We start from the raw sequence: 19,420 nt of genomic DNA on the forward strand, positions 1-19,420 counted from the left end.
TAAAAGACTATTTATTTGATTACCTCAAAGAAGGATAAAATAGAACAAAAATATCATCTTGTTTGATAGCTTGGCTTGTATTAATAGGCATTATTATACATCTACAAAAATTATGAACTGCAAGCCATTCCTGTAACTTAAACAATTGCAAGGCAAGGATTTATGTGGAAGTCAAACCATAAACCACACACAAATATGCTAAACTACTCTCAAAACCTTAGCATTTTTGAGTATGATACGCAGAGACAGATACGTTTCTCACATTATTTTTCTTAGATATTTAGAAACACTCCCACGAGTAAAAACGATTTCACAGTGATACAGATTCTGTAATGACTATGGAGATATATACACACACACGGAAAAAAAGTCCTTCATATTTTTTTTAAAAAAAACAAACATTGGCCCCTACAAGGTCATTATGATCTGAACCAAAATTATCCTTTCAGTGAACTACAAGGTAAAGACGTTGTCGTCAATATGAAGCATATATTTGTTAATGATGATTATGTTTATATGTAGGGTTCTGAGGTGGGGAAAAGGTGCTGGAATGTTCTCTTGGTAACTAGGCAACAACATTCTACTCTTCTTCCAGTTGTCCTCAACTGTTAAGTTCTGTTGAGGCAGTTGCTGGTCTTTTCACTTGCTGCTTGCCTACTAGTAAGCTGTTTGACTTGAATCTTCTCATATATTCTTGTATCACTTCCAATAATGAATTTTTTTACAACATCCACACCGTTTTATTCCTCTTCATGGTATAAGGTATGGCTATGCAGTAGAGATTTTCTTCAGTCACAGTTTTTCCCTTCTGCATTTGTACAGAACTTAGTTGAACCAATTCCCTAGAGTCTATTAACTGTACTATTAATATATGCCACAACCTGGACTGACTTTCAATAAGAATTGAATCAATGTATCTAATGACAAATCTGGCTCTTACATATGCAATTCAGATGAGATGTTATTATGAGAAACATTCATTTTGCATTTCTTGGCTTTTTGAAAATGTAACAGTGAGGTTTTTCATCAACATTTATTTTTGCATGCAAATTAATTTATATAGCAGCCTGTAATTTGCATTTTAAAAATTTGAATATGCAAGTAAGGAACATTTAAAAGAAAGAAAAAAGACTGTAAAATCGAAGACTTCAAACTTGTTTCACTACATGCTTACACTGAAACACTATTGAAAACTGAGCATTACTTCAGATTTGTGTAGTACAGAATTCCCATGTGCTATCAGTGTTTTTGTTTTTTTAATAAAAGCCTGTTCTGGGAATCTGATGATAGAAGCATGACTAGGATTCCGAATACATATTTATGCTTAAAAACAGATGAATTGCCTTTGGTAATCACACCATGGTCTATCCCACCCAGCATGCAATTATCAAATGCAATTATCAAATGCTGACGATTTCAAAAGTATTTCATGGCCAATCACTCAGGGATGGATCACTTGTTTTTGGTCCACTTGGGTTTCCCATGCCTTCATTTGTGTTCCTATTATGTTCCACTTCTGCCTTACTATGCAGGATTTTTAATATGCACAAAAAGTTGAATTTAATATTTGAAACACATTTTTTCATAACACTGCATATTTATGCACCTATTTTCCTTCAAAAACAAGTATTTATAAACATTTTATCACAAAATAAAAAAATATATATTAGCACCCGGTTTTGTCCTGCTTATTTGTTTTTGCCCCTAACTGCAGCGTAACACTGAAAGACATTCAAAATTTGAAGGATGACAATATTTCAGTCTGCACATTACACGTTTGCATTGAATTCACAGAGAATAATTCCTCAAGATTTTTTATAGGATTGCAAGGGAGTTGGTGGAAGTTTCACAGAATCTTCAAACGTATTATTTCATCATTCTGGAGATAAACCAGAATATGCTAAGAAGGGAACCATTTAACACCTTAATGAAGCCACAGCAGTACCCATCTCTGTTCATCTGATCTAGTATCTGCCTTGGTCCTCTGATCATAAATCAACTGGTCAGTCTTGCTCCCTTAATTTTTTATTTTCCTCTTCCCCAGTATTATAGAGTTTCAGTAAATTTCTGGTTTTTCCAGTCTTGAATTCATTTCACCCCATTTCTGCATCAGTTTGAAAATACTTCTCTTGGGAAGATGAAGAGAAGCAAGGCAGGAAAATTAATCAAAGCTTTCAAATGTCCATCAAGAAATTAGAGATAAAAGTAATATGCATAGCAAAATAGGAAAATGTTATATACTTGTTAGTACCAATTCAAATTGGAACAGTTCTCCAACTGAATATTTCAGTTTGACCATAATGACTTTACTTTAGAAACATTCCAGAAAAATATGCAGTGGATTTGGCTTCTAGTTTCTGGGCCTGCTGGAAATGAACAATCCAGTATTTTGAGTTGTGGAATTTCTCTTTCATCCAAAGAGATCCATTCAGATTCACTGTTGTTTGTGGACTTCATTATTCATCTTTTTCTTTAGGCATGGGGGGAAACATATCTGTACATGGTTGACTCCTGGAGAAAATCTATTTATGTGGTCACTAACAGTCAACACCAACTATGGTTGACGTGCATATCAATGGAGAAGAAGTCTCTTTCTGTCCAATATGGATCATAAAGATTACATGGTAAAAGATGTATCTTCTTACCTCTGCCATCAGCCAGACACCGATTGTATCCCACAGGGCTGAAGTACTCAAAGACAAAGACAGCCACCGCAGAGATTATAAGCAGCATAACAAACATCATCACCCACACATCAGCACTGAATGGCTCTGGACAGAAAAGGACAGGTAATTATTTCACAGGAACCTTTCCAACATACTCTAGAGTGCAAATCATTAGACATCTAATTATATCTTCTGAAATAGCTTGACTAAACTTATAGACAGAGTTTATATGCTGTTTAAAATGTTGTGAACTAAAACTCTCAGCAACTAAACAATGTTGGGTTGTTCTTCTTACATTTCTGTGACATTATTCTAGATCCTCTAGTTATGGGAAAGAGGGAGCAATCACTCATGGCACTGAAGCCCCACTAAGCTATTCTTTAGCATATGTGCATTCAGCTAGCATCACCCATATGTTTTCAAGCATTTCTTTCCCCGTAAGAATTTGAAGTTGGCTTTTATAAAAATGAATGCTGCAATTTATAGGAAGCTAAAATATCCACTCAGTACCACATTCTGCCATCTGACTTTCCCAAACTGCAGTATGCTCGGCATACTGCCTGTAGACTGCATTAATCATGAAGGCTGACTCAATCATAGGATTGTCATTTTTTTTTCAGTCTCCAATTTTGTGTCTTTAACAAAATTAAATGCAGAAGTTAAGCAGCAAAGGATCCAAAGAGACCTAAGCACATATAAAAGTTTGTGGGAAATAGGGGAGGATATCTTGTTGGTTATCTTCTTAGCAGTTTTCAGTGCCATTAATCACACTAGCATTCTAGGTTTACTATTCTGATTCTATTCTTACATACCAAAAAAATATTTTTTTTTCCTGCTTGCCTTTGGCTTACTGATTTCCCCAGCTATGCTGTCTAACCTATAGCTGAAACACATGGAAGAAATCACTGGACTTCCCACAATAAATATCTTGATAACATATGATTGTGTTTCCCTTTCTATCTAATTCCAACAAGGCAGCAGAACTTCCGAATCAATATTTAGGAAATTGGGATAGGTGAAGTGTTAAAACACTGGAACTTTATGAAGATAAAACTGAAATGTTGATGATCAGGAGAAAAGCCTATCAATGTTTAATGATGTGGCCTATTTTGGAATTGATAGAACCATCCCCAAAGAATCAGGTTCACAGTCTCAGGATGCTGCTGGATCTGGATTGAATTCTAGATGGTCCAGTAGACAGCAGTAAATAGGAGCATCTTTCATCAGATTTAGCTAGTGAACCAAATGCACCCTTTTCGTAGAGCAAGCATGTCTGTCTATTGTCATATATATTTAAATTAATTGATGATGTCTATCTCTATTATTGCAAAGGTGGAGAATATAAGGAACCTGGGCTGAATACAGCCCCAAACCTTATTTTTTAAAGAAAAAAATCCAAATATCTAAGACTAAAAAATTCTGTTCCACCTAAAAAATGTCACATGTGGCTTCTGGCAATCAAAAAATAGCCTATCCCTGACCTATTGCAACATGCTATACTGGGCTGCTTTCAAAAGAATGTTTAAAATGCTGTTGTCACTGCTAACAGGCCTGTTATATAGAACTTGTGATTCATGGCTGTTCATGATACTTCTAGAGTATTTCCAAATCTAGTTCAAAGTGCTGGTTATAGTATTTAAAGTTCTGACTGTTTTGAGGACTGAATACTAGAAGACCATATTTCATACACCATTGTTTATATGCTGAGACCTGCAGAGTGAGTCCTACTTTGAATTCTACCATTGTCTAATGTATAGTGATAACTGTATAGGACAGGGCTTTCAAATTTCTTGTATCTAGATTCTGGAGTTCCTATTACCAGGGGGATAGCTTAGGGTTTTTCAATGCATAATTCCAGAGTCTAACAAAGATTGACATAATTAATAGACCTTTCATAATGCTATAATCTGCATCAATTTCAGGGATTATCTAAATTATTTTGATATGTTTTCTCTGCTGCATGTACACTTGGGAAACTTAAAAAAAAAATTTGCTATATTATTGTGTTTTGCTCTGAGGGCTCTGCCAAAATAGGTTTTCCAAATCCTGAAAATAGACTGCTATATTCCAGAAATAAACTTCTGCATTTTTTTACATACAAGACAAAGTAATCTTTCTGCATGACATATTTCTGGGACCAACATCAAAAGAGTTGGAAATCTTATTCTAAGAGGTGGCATCATCAGGCTTATGGAAGTAAAGGTAGAAGAAAAACTGAAAACATTTATTTGAATATAATTATTCAATGATATTCACTAGAAATATCTAGCTTTAGAATCTGGTGCTTGTGTTTCTAAAGTTAATTTCTTATTCTCTTGTCTGATGTTGGTTCTTGAATCTAGCCCAGGCTAGAACTTCAACAAATCCAAGACTGCATATGAAATGTATGCCTATTTATTTTAATCAGAAAAAGAACTACAAACTACAAACATCTTGACATATTTTCCCCTGCACTTTGCCTCCAAAGAATGCTTTACCTAAGAAGGCAGAAGGCGAGACTGTCCCATTGCTTCGTGACACCATTACACTTATTCCTGTCTCAATGAAGGGAACAGAAAAATCTACCACTTCCGAACGCTCTGCATTTATGGTGAGGGATCCCACAGCCATGTAGGCACGTTTGGCAACCACCTAAATGAGGAGAAAGAACAAAGATTATTTTAGGCATTCAAGCTCCACCTTTGCCATTCTTTATCACTTCTCTGTTTTCCATATTGGTAGAATAAGGGACTAAAAATTCTTTATGAATAACAGGAAGTTTCAAAACAACATATAATTCCAATATCCATGACAGGAAGGTTGAGTGTGGAAGCACATGAAACAACAATGAACAGACACATATTCATAAGTATCTACATAACTGGCTTCCATAAACAATAGAAAGTATGGAATAAAAGAAGTTCCCAATTTACAGCATGATTTTAAAGACAGAAGAGAGAATGCAAGGAAAAAAAGTGATAATATATTCTGAGGATGGACATTGGAAGAGATCAAATGAAAAGTGTCTCATTATGTTATAGCTAATCAATGTAGTGTAGCAACTAGTAGCACCAGGGAGACCAAGATTCAGGTCCACCTCAGCCATAGAAGCTCACGACCAGTCATTTTCTCTTAGTTCAACCTGACCCACAGCAGAGGTACAACTTGGAGGAGGGAGTGCCATGTATTAACCTGGAGGAAACAGGGGGGGGGGGGGAAGGGTTATAAATTTAACAGACAAACAAATGGGACCAAAGGAAAGTACAGTGGTACCTCGGTTCACGAACGCTTCTGTTCACGAACAATTTGGTTCACGAACAGCTCCAGTCGCAAAATTTTGCCTCCGTTTGCGAACGCCGGATTGGGTTACAAACAGAATCCACGGCCATTTTCCCTCCCGTGACACGTGGTCGCGGCTTCCTGAAGGGAGGGGGACTCTCCCTCCAAGCAATATCCGCCTCCCCACCCATCTTCCTGTCCTCCACGCCAGAAGTCGCATCGAGCAAGGTTAGCTTTCTCTCTCTTCGTGCTGTACTTTGTCATATTTTTGCAGTTTTAAAAAAAAAAACATATGGTTCAGAATGGATTAACCGTAATTACATTGAACCTTATGGGGAAATTTGATTCAGGATGCGATCAAAAATCGGTTGGCGACCAAATTCGGAGGGGTCAGAATGGATTAACCATATTTACATTGAACCTTATGGGAAAATTTGATTCGGTTCACGACCAATTTGGTTCACGACCAGAGTCATGGAACGAATTAAGTTCGTGAACTGAGGTACCACTGTATATGGTTCAAGAATTGATGTACATATTGGAACATTCTGAATGATAGTTAAGATAAAATATTTCCTAGTATAGTACCCAGTACTGGAATGAAACATTGACAGGTAAACACTGACTAAAGACTACATTGTCCTCCTCCCAAAGATGAGGCAATTGATAGTGCATCACATGGTCTGCCATCTGCCAGATTCCCCTGACTTAACTCTGCTGTCTTGAGGTGGGGGGAGGGTGGCAATATCTACTTCTGGATGGCATAACATGAAGAAAGGGAGGTGATATTTCAATGGCTAAATATAGTTTTCATCTTCTCCTCTGAAATGAGGATAAAAAGTAGTTTCATTACTGCAAACAAAACAAGATAGGCTTATTTCTCCTGCCCTTCTTTTTCCATCCTCTTCTAGGACAATTCTTTCTTCTATTTGCTCTTTTCCTTTTTTTAAACTTTTTACAGTTGTGTAAAGCAGGGGTGGGCTATCTGTGGACTTCCAGATTTTGTTGAATTGTCAGCAGCCCTAGACAGCAGTACCAATGGTAAAGGATGATAAAAGTTGAGTTGCAGTTCAGCAATATGTGTAGGTTGTTATGCTTTACTTAAATATTGTGCCACGTAATGAATTTGCTTAATGAGAATTTAAATACAGGTTTTTTTCCAAGTAGTAAAACTCCAATGTAATATGTAGATTTGGAATATAAGACTTATTTCTCAGAATCTGTGCTAGAGAAACACTCATTCAGTTTTGTGAAAAGCCTGCTTTGTGATGAGATAAAAGTTCAGTCTTTCTTGGCTTACCTCACCAATCATTCCATTCCATGTTCCATTGACCTTCTTTCCATGTTTACCATTGGTTACCAAGTAAAGATCATAGGTGAACTTCACAAACTTGGAAATTTTCTTAAGAATATCAATACAAAACCCTTTGCAACATTTCTTGATATAGGCGGTCTCCTCATCTGTTTTGTTTCTAGACAAAGGTAACAAGACATAATTTTGCAGAATAAAAATATGCTAAATTTATAAACAAAAAGACATGGTGCGTGTTTCCCATCATGTTGCATTCAAAAGGTCTTTTAAATTTATTTTGATAAATACCACATAATTTTTTAAAAGAATTCCCAGGCTTGATTCTAAACTGAAATATAAATCTAGCCTTCAGAGTTAGCAGAAACTGAACACCACTAGCAGAAATATAGAAAAAACAAATATTATGATTTGTCTTTCTTTAATCAAAATTCTTGCCAAAATGTGTATGAGAATTTAATATTTAGCTTAATTCTTTTAAAAGGTTATTTCTGAATTTACTCATATGGCTTCTGTAAATGCATAGCAGGCAAACACAGAACTTTTCAAGAGATACGAGTTTGCGCAGGATTCCCCCCTTTCCCTTATAAGCTAGGTCTGGCTCCAACTTTCCCCTGATTTCCAAATACTGGTACAGCAGCTTTGGAAGAGAAGAGATAAGGTAAGCTATGTAAAAGGAAAAGATGGAGGGTTATATGAATTCACAGATGGCCATCAAAGAAACTCTATTAGAGGTCAGTAACCAGTTCTTCTTTACTGGGATCCCTATGAATCACAAATATAAGTGAGTAATAAGTTACCTGGTGATGGGAACAAATGATCAGAGAGCCAGTGAAGCTATGCATGCTCCCTAAAAGCTACATATTACTGGACTGAACATCAAGCCTCTAATACTTAATAAAGGTTGAAGGCTGCAGTCAAACAGCTTGAAATATATTGCAAGGCCATAGCAGAATTGTAGACAGTGCACATTGAATGAAATCTGATGCTTCTGGATACAGGACCCTGACCTTGTGTCCATAACACAAAAGGTTCAGAGCCATAGCCCATTTGGAAAACTATTGCATCAATAGTGACAATTCCTGCCTTGAGCTTCATATATCATAGAAATAATTGTGGATCCTGCAGAACAAAAACATTTAAATGAGATAAAATGCAATGGCTCACTATCAATCCTTCAAGGTAGACCAGACTAGGAAACCAGTGCCGTGTAGGTCAGTACTTTTATAATACAGCTTTAGTAATAGAATCTTGAAAGTCTGAATGGCTTCCCCACTCCTTCCATCTTCAAGTGAACTAAGGAGGGGCTTGTCTGAGATGTATGCTCACATTACATTCTTGGCCCGGGCTCAGGACCCTTTTATCTGACTATTGCCTTTCATAGCGTCTCTTCCTTCTGCCTTCAAGGCCATTCCTTCTTGCCTCTACACTCACCAATATCAGGGTAGAGCAGGGTGTGTTCCAAAGGAGACAACGATAAGAGGGAATCAGATATCAAATCTGATAATCCCATCTGGATAGGGCAGTGAGTGAGAAATGTGATGGAGTTCTTAAAGAGAATGGAGGATAATCAGAGAAAGTCTCCACTTGAGGACAAGATTTAAACTTGTGAGTATTTATGGGTAAATCTTCTAAGAATTGTTTAAAGATTCTGATGGAAGAAAATAAGATGAAATTCCCCTGATTCAGGAAAGTTAAATGGTACTTCCATCCAATAGAGATCCCCATATGGAACTGAATTATCTGAATAAGTGGAGGTACTGAAATATCCTGTACCACTGAATGACAACTGAAGATGCTGTTCCCATAGAGGGGCCCTAAATCAGGAGAACAGTTTCTTTTGAACTGTTCAGTAAGGCCCTAGTGGTTGGGATTAGATCTGAAAATGTGGGTCCAAGATGATGAAGCTCTCTCTAAATGATGAAGTATTTAGGTGTTGGATGTTGGATGGGTGTTGGATGGCAGTAACTTGATGCAAGTTTTGCAGTTGTGAAGTTTACTTTAAGCATCATGCAGCTAATTTGTCAGTAAAATAACCCAAGTGCTATCTAATGAAAGGAAAATAGGTAAAGAAAAAAATAAAATAAATAGAATACTGTATAGGAGAGTTGACTCAGGAGACACTCTGGATGTTTTGGAAATGCTATCATATGATGATCAAAAAAGGACTGGGGGAAAGGTGGGAGCCACAGGTAGCTATATGAGGAAAGGGTTGGTTCCTATCCAGAGTCCTGAAAAATAAGCAGCATACAAATAAAATAAATTAATTAAAACATAGCCCTAGAAAATTCCAGATAAAACTATCATGCAGCCACATTGGTGTGATGAAATTAGGTTTATTGTGACATTCAGAATTAAGTAAAACTTCACTTTGTAATTCCTAGTTTCTTTCCATAGCTGACTCTGCATTCCTTCATATAATATAATACCATGCCATCTGAGGATAGGCTGGCTCTGACCCTGCTGGCCTTTCAGAAAGCCCTTAAGACCTGGCTGTTTTCCCAGGCACGAGAGTCAGGAGATCAGGAGAGCCCATGAAATGTTGATTTATTAGATTCCTTGGTTGCCATTTTATGCCCCATTGTTTTTGGTTCTAATTCTTTTTATCTTATTATTGCTCTGGACTGATTTTTTAAAACTTTGTTAACCACCCAGTCATGTTTACAATATGGACAGCTATATAAATATTAAATAAATAAATAAATAAATAAATAAATACATACATACATACATACATACATACATACATACATACATACATAAATACATAAATTAAATACCCACCACTGAAAAGCTCACTTGATGCAGATAATGCTGCAGAGTGGAGTGAGACAAAATTAATTAAACATGACTCCTCTGAAACAATCCAGCTGTACTGTCATTGTTGCAGGAAGAAACATGCTGAAAAGAACTACTGTAGTTAGAAAAGGTTTCGTTGGTACCTACTCTGATACAATTCGCTTTTGGCATGGGACAGTGTTCCTCATACAAGTACCACTTAGTGGGTCCACATTTTCCACAATAACAAAAGGTGCTTCTTCAAGGGTCACTATGCTAAGATGGTCATCCTCACGTTCCTCACAGTTAGGGTATAGCTCAGAACGTGGCCACACATAATATTTCATCTTAAGGCGTTTGTCCTTCCACCATCCCACCTGAAATGATACAAAAAGAAAGAAAGATATCACTGCTAAAATCATGCTCAGTCCACAAGGAACAGCTGAACATATACCTACAGAATGCAGAAAAATAATGTCTAAACCAAGAACTCATCAAATCTATGAATGTCTATTTATAGATCTCCATGTGTTTGTTTGCTTGTTAGTATGATTTATATCCTTGCTTTCTGTCAGTCATGCTGAAGACAACTAATTATATTCCAATCAAAACCAAATAATCAAAACCAATAATCCACCATATCTTTATTACTTTGAACCTACTCCAGCCCCTGGTCCAAGGAAAAGGAGTTAGATTCTCAGTAAAGAAAAAACAACCTAAGTAAAAAAAAAAAGTAAAACTTTATCTGAAACAGTTTTTCAGATAAACTAAAAGTAATAGAACTAGATAGACCTCTCTCAGAAAAGACCATTGACAAGAAAGACCCTGCCTCTTTTACCCATCACACAACTGATAGCAGGAGGATTTAAAATACAGCCTCAAAAGTAGATCTCAACAGCTTGGCAGGTTCAGGTATGAATGAATGATTCTCCAGATGTGCTGTTCCTAGGAACCAGGGCCTTTAGAAATCGGAAACAATCACAAGCCAATTGTAACCAACGTATACTAGAATAGTATCAAAGATGCAAGCTCCCAGTTGAGGGCTGGCTGAAATTTTTAAGCCAAGCTCAAAGTTTCTCCCTTATAGAGTGCTTCATATAATCAAACCTGGAAGTGAGTAGGTTGGATGGATAGATGAGGCCAACTTCAGTTTTTCCAAGGAAGTACACAATTAACAGGCCATCTGATAAAATGCCTGCAGCCATCACTGTTTTTAATGTCCACTGCTCCAGGTGACTGCATGAAGCTGCAAACCTGATTTTTAGGACAAATTTGATCCTGTCAAAAGAAGTTGTACACCTACTCTTATATGAAATGTTAGAAGAGCAAGATTAGTGGACAAAATTTACATTAAGAAATGAAAACTTTTCCATATAAAATCTCATTTCTAGGCTGAATTTATAGAGTACTTGTATTTCTTAACCACTAATTTGATTTTTTTCCCACAAATGTAAAAAAAGTGGCTAGTTTTCTGCAGCACATAACATTTTAAAGAATGCTCAATTGAGGTTGTAGTGAAGTATGAAATGCTGAATAATCACTTTCAATTAATATCCATAGTTCCTGAGTTACTATAAATAGTAGAGGTGTTTCTATAAGCATATTCATTGAACAAGAGTTCTCTTTTTTTAAAAAAATGATTTTGAACTACTTACAGTGTGACTGAATTAGGATGATCCACAACATGCAATATTGCTTTAAGAAATGCACAAATATCATCTATGGCATTTTCAAACTATTTCACTATCTTCTTTGACACTAATTATAACCTTGCTTAGTAGATATCAGCCAAGAAGCTATAGGCTCAATCAATCTAAAATAAACTCTCATTTGTTGTAGATGCAGTTCTCTACCTTCTCCCACAGGGTTTAGTTGAAGCAAACTGACAGCAAGGGTGGTGTGGGTGGAAGACTGCCATCAGCTCTGGTTGTTCCCTCTGTATCTGCTCTGTGGGCTTCAGTTCCCTATGGCTGTCAATTCACCCTTTTTTGCTACATCTGTTGTTTCAGAATCACTACACAAAAACACCTTTTTTAGTTGTAAGAGGTTACTTTTATACAATCAAGGATTTTTCTGGTGTTCGAATTTAACAGCATCCAGCACCATCATTAAACATTTATTGCTTCTTTAAAGCCTTGATTTGATTTTTTTTAAGAGAGAAAATCCAATGTGAACTCTGTGAATACCTTATTTCAAGAAATAGAAAGTCACTTATACGCATCAGTGACTTTCTTACACAGTCCCAAAGGATGTGACAATAGAAGACTTAAGCACTGAAAGGCATTAGGTCAACTCTTCAGGTATTTCAGAAAGCGGTGAATGGCCTTTACTTTCTCCTGAGAAGCCACTACCATCATTCTCAGAAAAATTATGTTTCTTAACACTATATTTCATCCCACTTAAGATCAACCTCATTTATTTACAATGTTGAATAGGTATGTAATGCATGTGTGTGCGCGCACGTGCATGTTTGCGTACACATGTACTTGTCTTGCCCAACTTTTCAGATCTTTACAAAAGCAGAGGGGAGGGGATCAAAGATGAAATCATCCTCAGTTGTTTGAGCTGGTGATTTCTGCAATGCAGCTTGTACATTTTATTCCCCAGAATATGACAAAAAACTATGATGTAATAATCAGGCCATCATCAAGATCTTAGTGTAGATTTAGGCAACCTAGGTTAATAGGCAGTCATCTTAGTGTATCAATGCAGGAATGATCAGAAAGATTGAGAGCATCTTCTCAGGAAGATACTGAACAGCAGTTGTCAATTTAAAGAAAGTGAAATGTACAGAGAAATCAGCTAAATGCCAAAGCCATTGGTACCATCTGAAACTGGTATCAGACTTCACATGTGGGCTTAGCAGTAAATAACATATGCTTAATCCTAAATTCAACTCTTGGCTAGTTTTGGCAGAAGACTCCCAAATATGGCTCTGCTAGTTTAGAATCTTTACTGTAGACAAAATGAACCCTCAGCCCAACAGCTGATTGATTGCACACTGCACACCAAAGAATTCAAAGCCTTTTTATATTTATGTTCCAGTGTTAAACTGTAAATTTCTTCCTCCCACCTTTCTGAGTTAATGGATACTTGTTGGTTTGCATGGTGGTCTCAAAGCAGCTTAAACGTGTTTACATAATGGCCCCCTCTAGGCTGAGAACCACTGGTTTCCATCTTGTGACTTCAGCACTTACCATTGACAAGAATGTGCTGCAGACAGGATTGCAGCAAAGTTCTCATGAGCTAATTTTTCTCCGAGAGCTAATTAACATCTTAAGTAGACCTACCCATTGTCCCTTAGCTCATACTTGCCTAATCCTTTTCTTTAAGCCTAACACTGATCCATGTTTTTCTTTATTGTTGCATGTTCTTATTAACAGATAGTTTTGGTGCAAGATAGTGTCTTGTAAAGTTGTAATCTGCTAACATAGCTCAGAGACCTTGACATTCCAGACTGGCTACCTGAGAGTGGGTTTAAACTGCCTCAAACTGCAAACAGGGAAGTAATTTTTTTCATTTGGCCTTGCTTCTATAACTCTGATTGAGGAGAGGAAAAGAAAGTGATGGCAGCAAAAGCCAACTGAAGGCAGCAATTGCCTGATCACTCTAAGTTATCCTAGTTGGCTGGGTCAGGCCCAGAGATAGAGAGACCCTTTATATTCTGATATTTGGATGGCCTCAATAATCTCTTTATTAATGCCATAAGAAAACTTGATCAACTTGGAATAAAATCAGTTAGATAAAACTGTGTACTTCTGTAATGAACGCAGAACACAATCACAAAGGCCAACTATGTGAAATTGCAGTTGGAGCTGAACTGGAACTAGTGTCAAAATTTTTTGAATCCCTGAAATTAAAGATGGATGAATCTGTCCATTTCAGTTACTTTCACATTCAAAAAATGTTTCTTGCTGAAATTCGAAAGTAGTCATATTTCCATATTATTGAGGTCAGCTACAGCATTACCAACTGGAGATGCACTCTTACTTCAGCTGAGACATTTATTCTGCTGAAAAAGCAAGGATAGCATGATGGAATAACCAAGTGCTTTCTACTGAATGCATCCTCTATTTGAAGGATTATCCATTTCATGACTTACTAAAAAATGAAATGCCATAAGAAGCGAGTTTAAGAACCTTGAAAGTGCCCTTTACAAGTGAGCACATGGATAGAAGATTAATCAGGTGTACAGATTAACAGGCCACAGTTCTCTACATGATGGTGGTATATACTGTACTTCTACAGTATATAAATTAGTACAAATTATGCATATTCTATCTTCCTTTTCAATATTGCATAAGTTGCTTCCTCTGACATAGGAAAGATAGCAGGAACCATGCTTTGTAGTTTCTGTAAAAGACAAAACTTACACAAAAGATCAGAATGCCACATTTTGCCTTTCTACACTCCATTTTGTATTTAGCACCCTGCAAGAACGTCTGCAGTAGTAGAACAGCAGAAATCATAGGATGTATGGCACTGATAGTTGTTTCCAAAATCTGGATACAGCGAGAAATTTAAGTTAATATTGCTGACTGACACTGCAGACATAAGATCAAAGAAATATATAATCTGTATTTTGTCTGTTACATTGCTCATAACTGTTGAAAGCCCCAAATGGCTAGCAACATAGCTCTTTTTCTTAGGAGTTGTCACACAGCTTTTATGACTTCATGAGAAAATCAGATTCCTTGGAGAAAGATTAACACAGCTGGCCGTGGCCTTGAAATTGGGTCAATGAGATCTATTTTGGTAGATTCCCCCATGACTGCTAAGTATTCAATATGTCCAGATCACAATTCAGCATCTGTTGAAATATCTTCAGAATATGGACTAAATAAAGTGAAAGAACGGACTCAGACTTGTATTGAAGTATTCATGACATTAGTTCAGGTTATGAAGAAAACACCCTAACCAGCTACATTTATCACCTGACTGAAAGAAGGCCACTTGTGCAGTCACTTAATTTATGTTTCATGATTCCTTAGGGAAACTTTATTTGCGTCAGAAGACCCTCCTGTCTACCTTTCTGCTATTTTTCTTAGAATACATCATTGAAAAGATCAGCACGCCACAGGTGAAAGGTATATTAGAAATCTGTTTCCAAACACTTAGGAAGTGTATTGGTGAAAAGAGATTAATATTGGTTGATACTTTACATACAGAATTAATTAACATGAAAAATGTTCCTTCATGAGCCTCAAGCTTACCTTAAAGTAGGACCTGCTAAACCCCTTATGGTTATTAATGGGCTTTCAGTCTGACAAAATAGGATAGCTACATAAAGACCATTACTGCTTCTTCCTATTTTCACCCTTATTAAAGTAGATATGCAAGAATTTAATGTTAGAAGGAAAAAAATGTTATTTTTAGTGTGTATGCTCACTTCATAAATACAAATAATCATTTCCCAGAAATGCATTCTCCATATTATTTCAGATTGGCAACCATCCCAGATTATACAAGTACCACAATTTTGTTAAGAGGTTATTAATTACTGGTTTCATTATTACTCAATTTCCATGCTTTCTGCACCTGCTAAAATCTTGCCCTCTGACTTAATTAGTCTGAAAAGGTTAAGAAGGTAAATGTTAAAAGCTTCTATGTTTAGCACATCAGACTAAATATAATGGCACAGTAGGAATAAAGGCTTTGGGAATCATGGATGGTGTGCTCCTAAAACTGTTCCCAATGTCTTTTGGTATTTTGGAGCAAGTAAAGTGACAAATATTACTTAAGGCAGATCAAGTGGTTTACTGGGTACAGCAGGACGATTCATGTAAGTGGACAATCAAGAATGCAATTTTTGGATTATCTTCCATGGCTAAATTAGGTAGTTTCACATACAGTATAAAAACATTCATAAAACAAACACTGTCATTACTATTTAAATTTGTACATCTATTTTCTTGAGTTGGCAGATCAGAACTTACAACTGGGTTATACAAGTAGGAAAAGATCTTATATTGGAAGCTTCACAGTGAATACTGGGTTTGAAACTTCAAAATTAAAATAAAATATCCTCTTTCACTCATAATGCAAGTTAACTCATGTAGTTAAATTTATTGGTAACCAGTTCAGAATCTCTTCACAGAACATATTAACAAATGTATGGAATACTGCCACAAGATGTAATGTAATGTTTACAATGGCTTCTAGTTATTCATATTCATATAATATGTTAATGACAACTATTTTCCAGGAAGATTAATAACTTGATAAAAATAAGACCATAAAAATAAATGAATATATAATTAAACAATACGAGAAGAAAACACAGTATAAAATATCTAACATATTGCAGTGTGTTACAGAGATGTCCACATTCTCAGAACTAATCTATGGAATCTAATATTTATCATGCTTGGGAGAAGAGGAATATCTTTACTGGATGCAAACCAATAGCACAACCTCCTTGGAAAGACAGCTAATAAATAGGATGCCACCACTGAAGAGTCTTCCTCCTCTGTATTTCCCTACCTCAATTTAGTAGATGGAAGCATACAGAAAAGGACGTTCGAAGATTATCTCAGGGTTACGGAAAAGGTCTATGGAATGAGACTGTCACTTAAATAGTCTGGGCCCAAGCCATTTAGGATTTTATCAGTCAAAAGAAACATTGTATGATGATGACTTGTGGTATTATCCTAACATCCCATTATGAAATCAAGGTATTCCAATAAGAAGGCTAATTTTAGGCTAACAGTTCCAAAGTACTTTACTGCTTTTAAATTTCTGAGTGGATTTGTAGGGTTGAAGCTTTGATGCTGGCATGGACTGTTTCTGTTGTTAGCTTATTGACGGCTCATGTGATCCCTAAAACAAGCCAGTTGAACAGAAATTCCTATTACTGCTGGATTGGCTTTGTTTTAAGTGTATGGCTATTAATAGAATAATTGCATGTATTAATAATATGAGCCTCACTTATGACACTGTGATTTATTTAGCCATCCACTAAATAAATAAAGAATGAATAAATGTTTTTAAAGGCTCTTTACTAAAAGAAAAAGAAAAAAGGCACCAAACCAGAAACCAGGAGACTGTGAGTTCTAGTCCTGCCTTTGACGCAAAGCCAGCTAGGTGACCTTGGGCCAGTCACTCTCTCTCTCAGCCCTAGGAAGAAGGCAGTGGCAAACAACTTCCAAAACTCTTGCCAAAAAACAAAACAGGCAGTCACCAGGAGTCTAGACTGACTTGAAGGGATAAAAGCAAGCATTCTAGCTATGCTTTAGGACAAACCTTTATTAATTAAAATATTTAATTATAGAAAAGAAGCAAGAAACTATACTAGAAATGTTATAAACACAGATTCTTCATTTCCTCATTATTTGATATACATGGAATTTAAAATAATACAATTTCTAGAATCATTTGTTCCAAGCATTCCTAAAATCCCAGTTAGTATGGATCATATGATTAAGTTGTGTGGGGGTTCTAGCCAGCCAATGAACCTTTTTCCCAACATCTAAATGTAAAAGAGGGACGGGAAAGACAAAGATTGTATAACACAGCATACTTTTACAAAAAAAACTCTACAAGCTAAAATTTTCCATTACAATGATGAGATTAAAACTTAGTATGAATCATACAATATAAGAAGGCCATCAAGTCTCTTTAAACAATTCCAAGTGAAGGTATGCCCACCACCTCCCAAGGCAATCTGTTCCATTTTTTAACAGCTCTTATCATAAGGAAATTTTTCCTGAAGTTCAGCTGTAACCTAATTCCTTGTAATTTAAACCTATTGTTTCTTACCTTGTTTTCTTGAACAACTCTGCACAATTCTGCCGTGCTCTGTATGATAGACCTTTACATACTTGAAGTCTCCCTGTAATCTTCTCGTATCCAGACTAAACATAACCAGTGCCTCCAGCCTTTCCTAACAGATATTTCCTTCCAAATATTGTATCAACTTGCTACAATTTGGCAAGGTCCTTTCTAAAAGGAGGTGCCCAGAAGCAGACACAATATTCTAGGTGTGGCCTGGCCAACGCAGAACTAAGACAACAATAACTTCTCTTGATCTTGACACTATACTTTTATTGTTGCATTTGCCTTTTTTGCAGATACTGTTGGTTCATACTCAGCTTGTGATTCACCAAGACACCCAAATCCTTCTCACATGTCCTGCTGCAAAGTATGTTTCCCCATTGTCCTATATTTATATTTTTATCTTACACAAATATAGGATTTGGCAGTTGTCCCTGTGGAAATTCATTTTGCTGCTTTCTGCAAAGTGTTGTCAGGATCTTCCTAAATCTTCATACTTTCCTCTAATGTGTTTGCTATCCTATCCTAAGGTTATGTCTTTTGCAAATCAGAAACTCATATTTTATAACCACCCAGCTAGGTTGTTTATAAATATGTTGAACAGCACAGACCCTAGAACAGAATTTGACCTAACCCACTTCATAACATCCTCTCAGCTTGACTCACTGGCTACAATTGTTCAGCTCTGTATCTATTTCATGATAGCATAGTCCAGCTCACATTTGGCCATCTTCTGTACTAGGATTTTTGGAAGACCTTGTTGAATGTTTTGCTGAAGTCGAAGTACAATTATGTCCACCAAATTTTAATGGCCAGTTCAACTAAACTGGTCATTGTATCAAAAAAAAAAAAAGAAGGTCAGGTTAATTTGACATGGTTTGTTTTTCGTAAACCCATGCTGACTCTTGCCAAGTTATGCATTCTTTTCTAAATGCAAACTCGCTGCTCAGTACTGGTTCTTCTTTTTTCCCCTTGTTGAAGATAGGAACATTTGTCTTTCTCCAGTTCTCAGACACCATGCCAATCTTCTATGATTCTTGAAGATCACAGAAAGGGCCTCTGAGATGGCTTAAAAACTCTTGGACATAATTGATCAGGTCCTTAAGACTTAAATTCATTCATATATCCAAGTGCTCCCTCATCATTTCTTTATTTACCTTGAGTTGCCACTCATTCTTTGTGTTGGTTGTTCTGTTTAGGCCTACTTTGACACAGTTCTTCTTTGGGAAGAAGACTGAAGCAAAGTAAAGGTTGAGGAACTCTGCCCTCTCCCTGTCACCTGTTTTTAGTCTACTGTCTTCTCCAAGCAATGGGAGGTGTGTTTTTTTTCCTTTGATTTGCTACTAACATAATTAAAAAGTCCCTTTTGTGGCGTTTAGCTTTCCTTGCAAACCAATATTCTTTTTGTGCTTTAGACTTTTTGGCTTTCTTTCTGCAGATATTAACTACTTGCTGGTGTACCTCCTTGATAATTAAATCCATTCCATTTCCTGTTTATGTACTTTCTAACTCTTAGCTCAGTTGAAAGCTCCTTCTGCATCCAAAACTGTTTCCTAAGCTTTTTTCTTATTGTGATTGTACTTTCTATTTCATAATTATCAGAAGTTCCAACTACCCTGTGCTCCATTTAACCTGA

General features: G+C 36.4%; 1 protein-coding gene across 1 annotated transcript in view; it reads right to left on the bottom strand.

The window, feature by feature from the left end:
- Positions 1-19,420, bottom strand: part of GRIN2B (glutamate ionotropic receptor NMDA type subunit 2B) — a 222,320-nt gene that overhangs the window by 26,294 nt on the left and 176,606 nt on the right. The window contains exons 4-7 of the mRNA XM_088141546.1: positions 10,180-10,388; positions 7,225-7,396; positions 5,144-5,297; positions 2,646-2,771 (exon numbers count right to left, since the gene is read on the bottom strand). Coding sequence (XP_087997672.1) covers positions 2,646-2,771; positions 5,144-5,297; positions 7,225-7,396; positions 10,180-10,388 — 661 coding nt within the window. The remainder of the gene's footprint in view (positions 1-2,645; positions 2,772-5,143; positions 5,298-7,224; positions 7,397-10,179; positions 10,389-19,420) is intronic.

The sequence above is a fragment of the Python bivittatus genome, unplaced genomic scaffold (assembly GCF_059951505.1).
Source record: "Python bivittatus isolate LINGU-HERP-01145 unplaced genomic scaffold, Pbiv_v1 ctg000330_np1212, whole genome shotgun sequence".
NCBI classification, from domain to species: Eukaryota; Metazoa; Chordata; class Lepidosauria; order Squamata; family Pythonidae; genus Python; species Python bivittatus.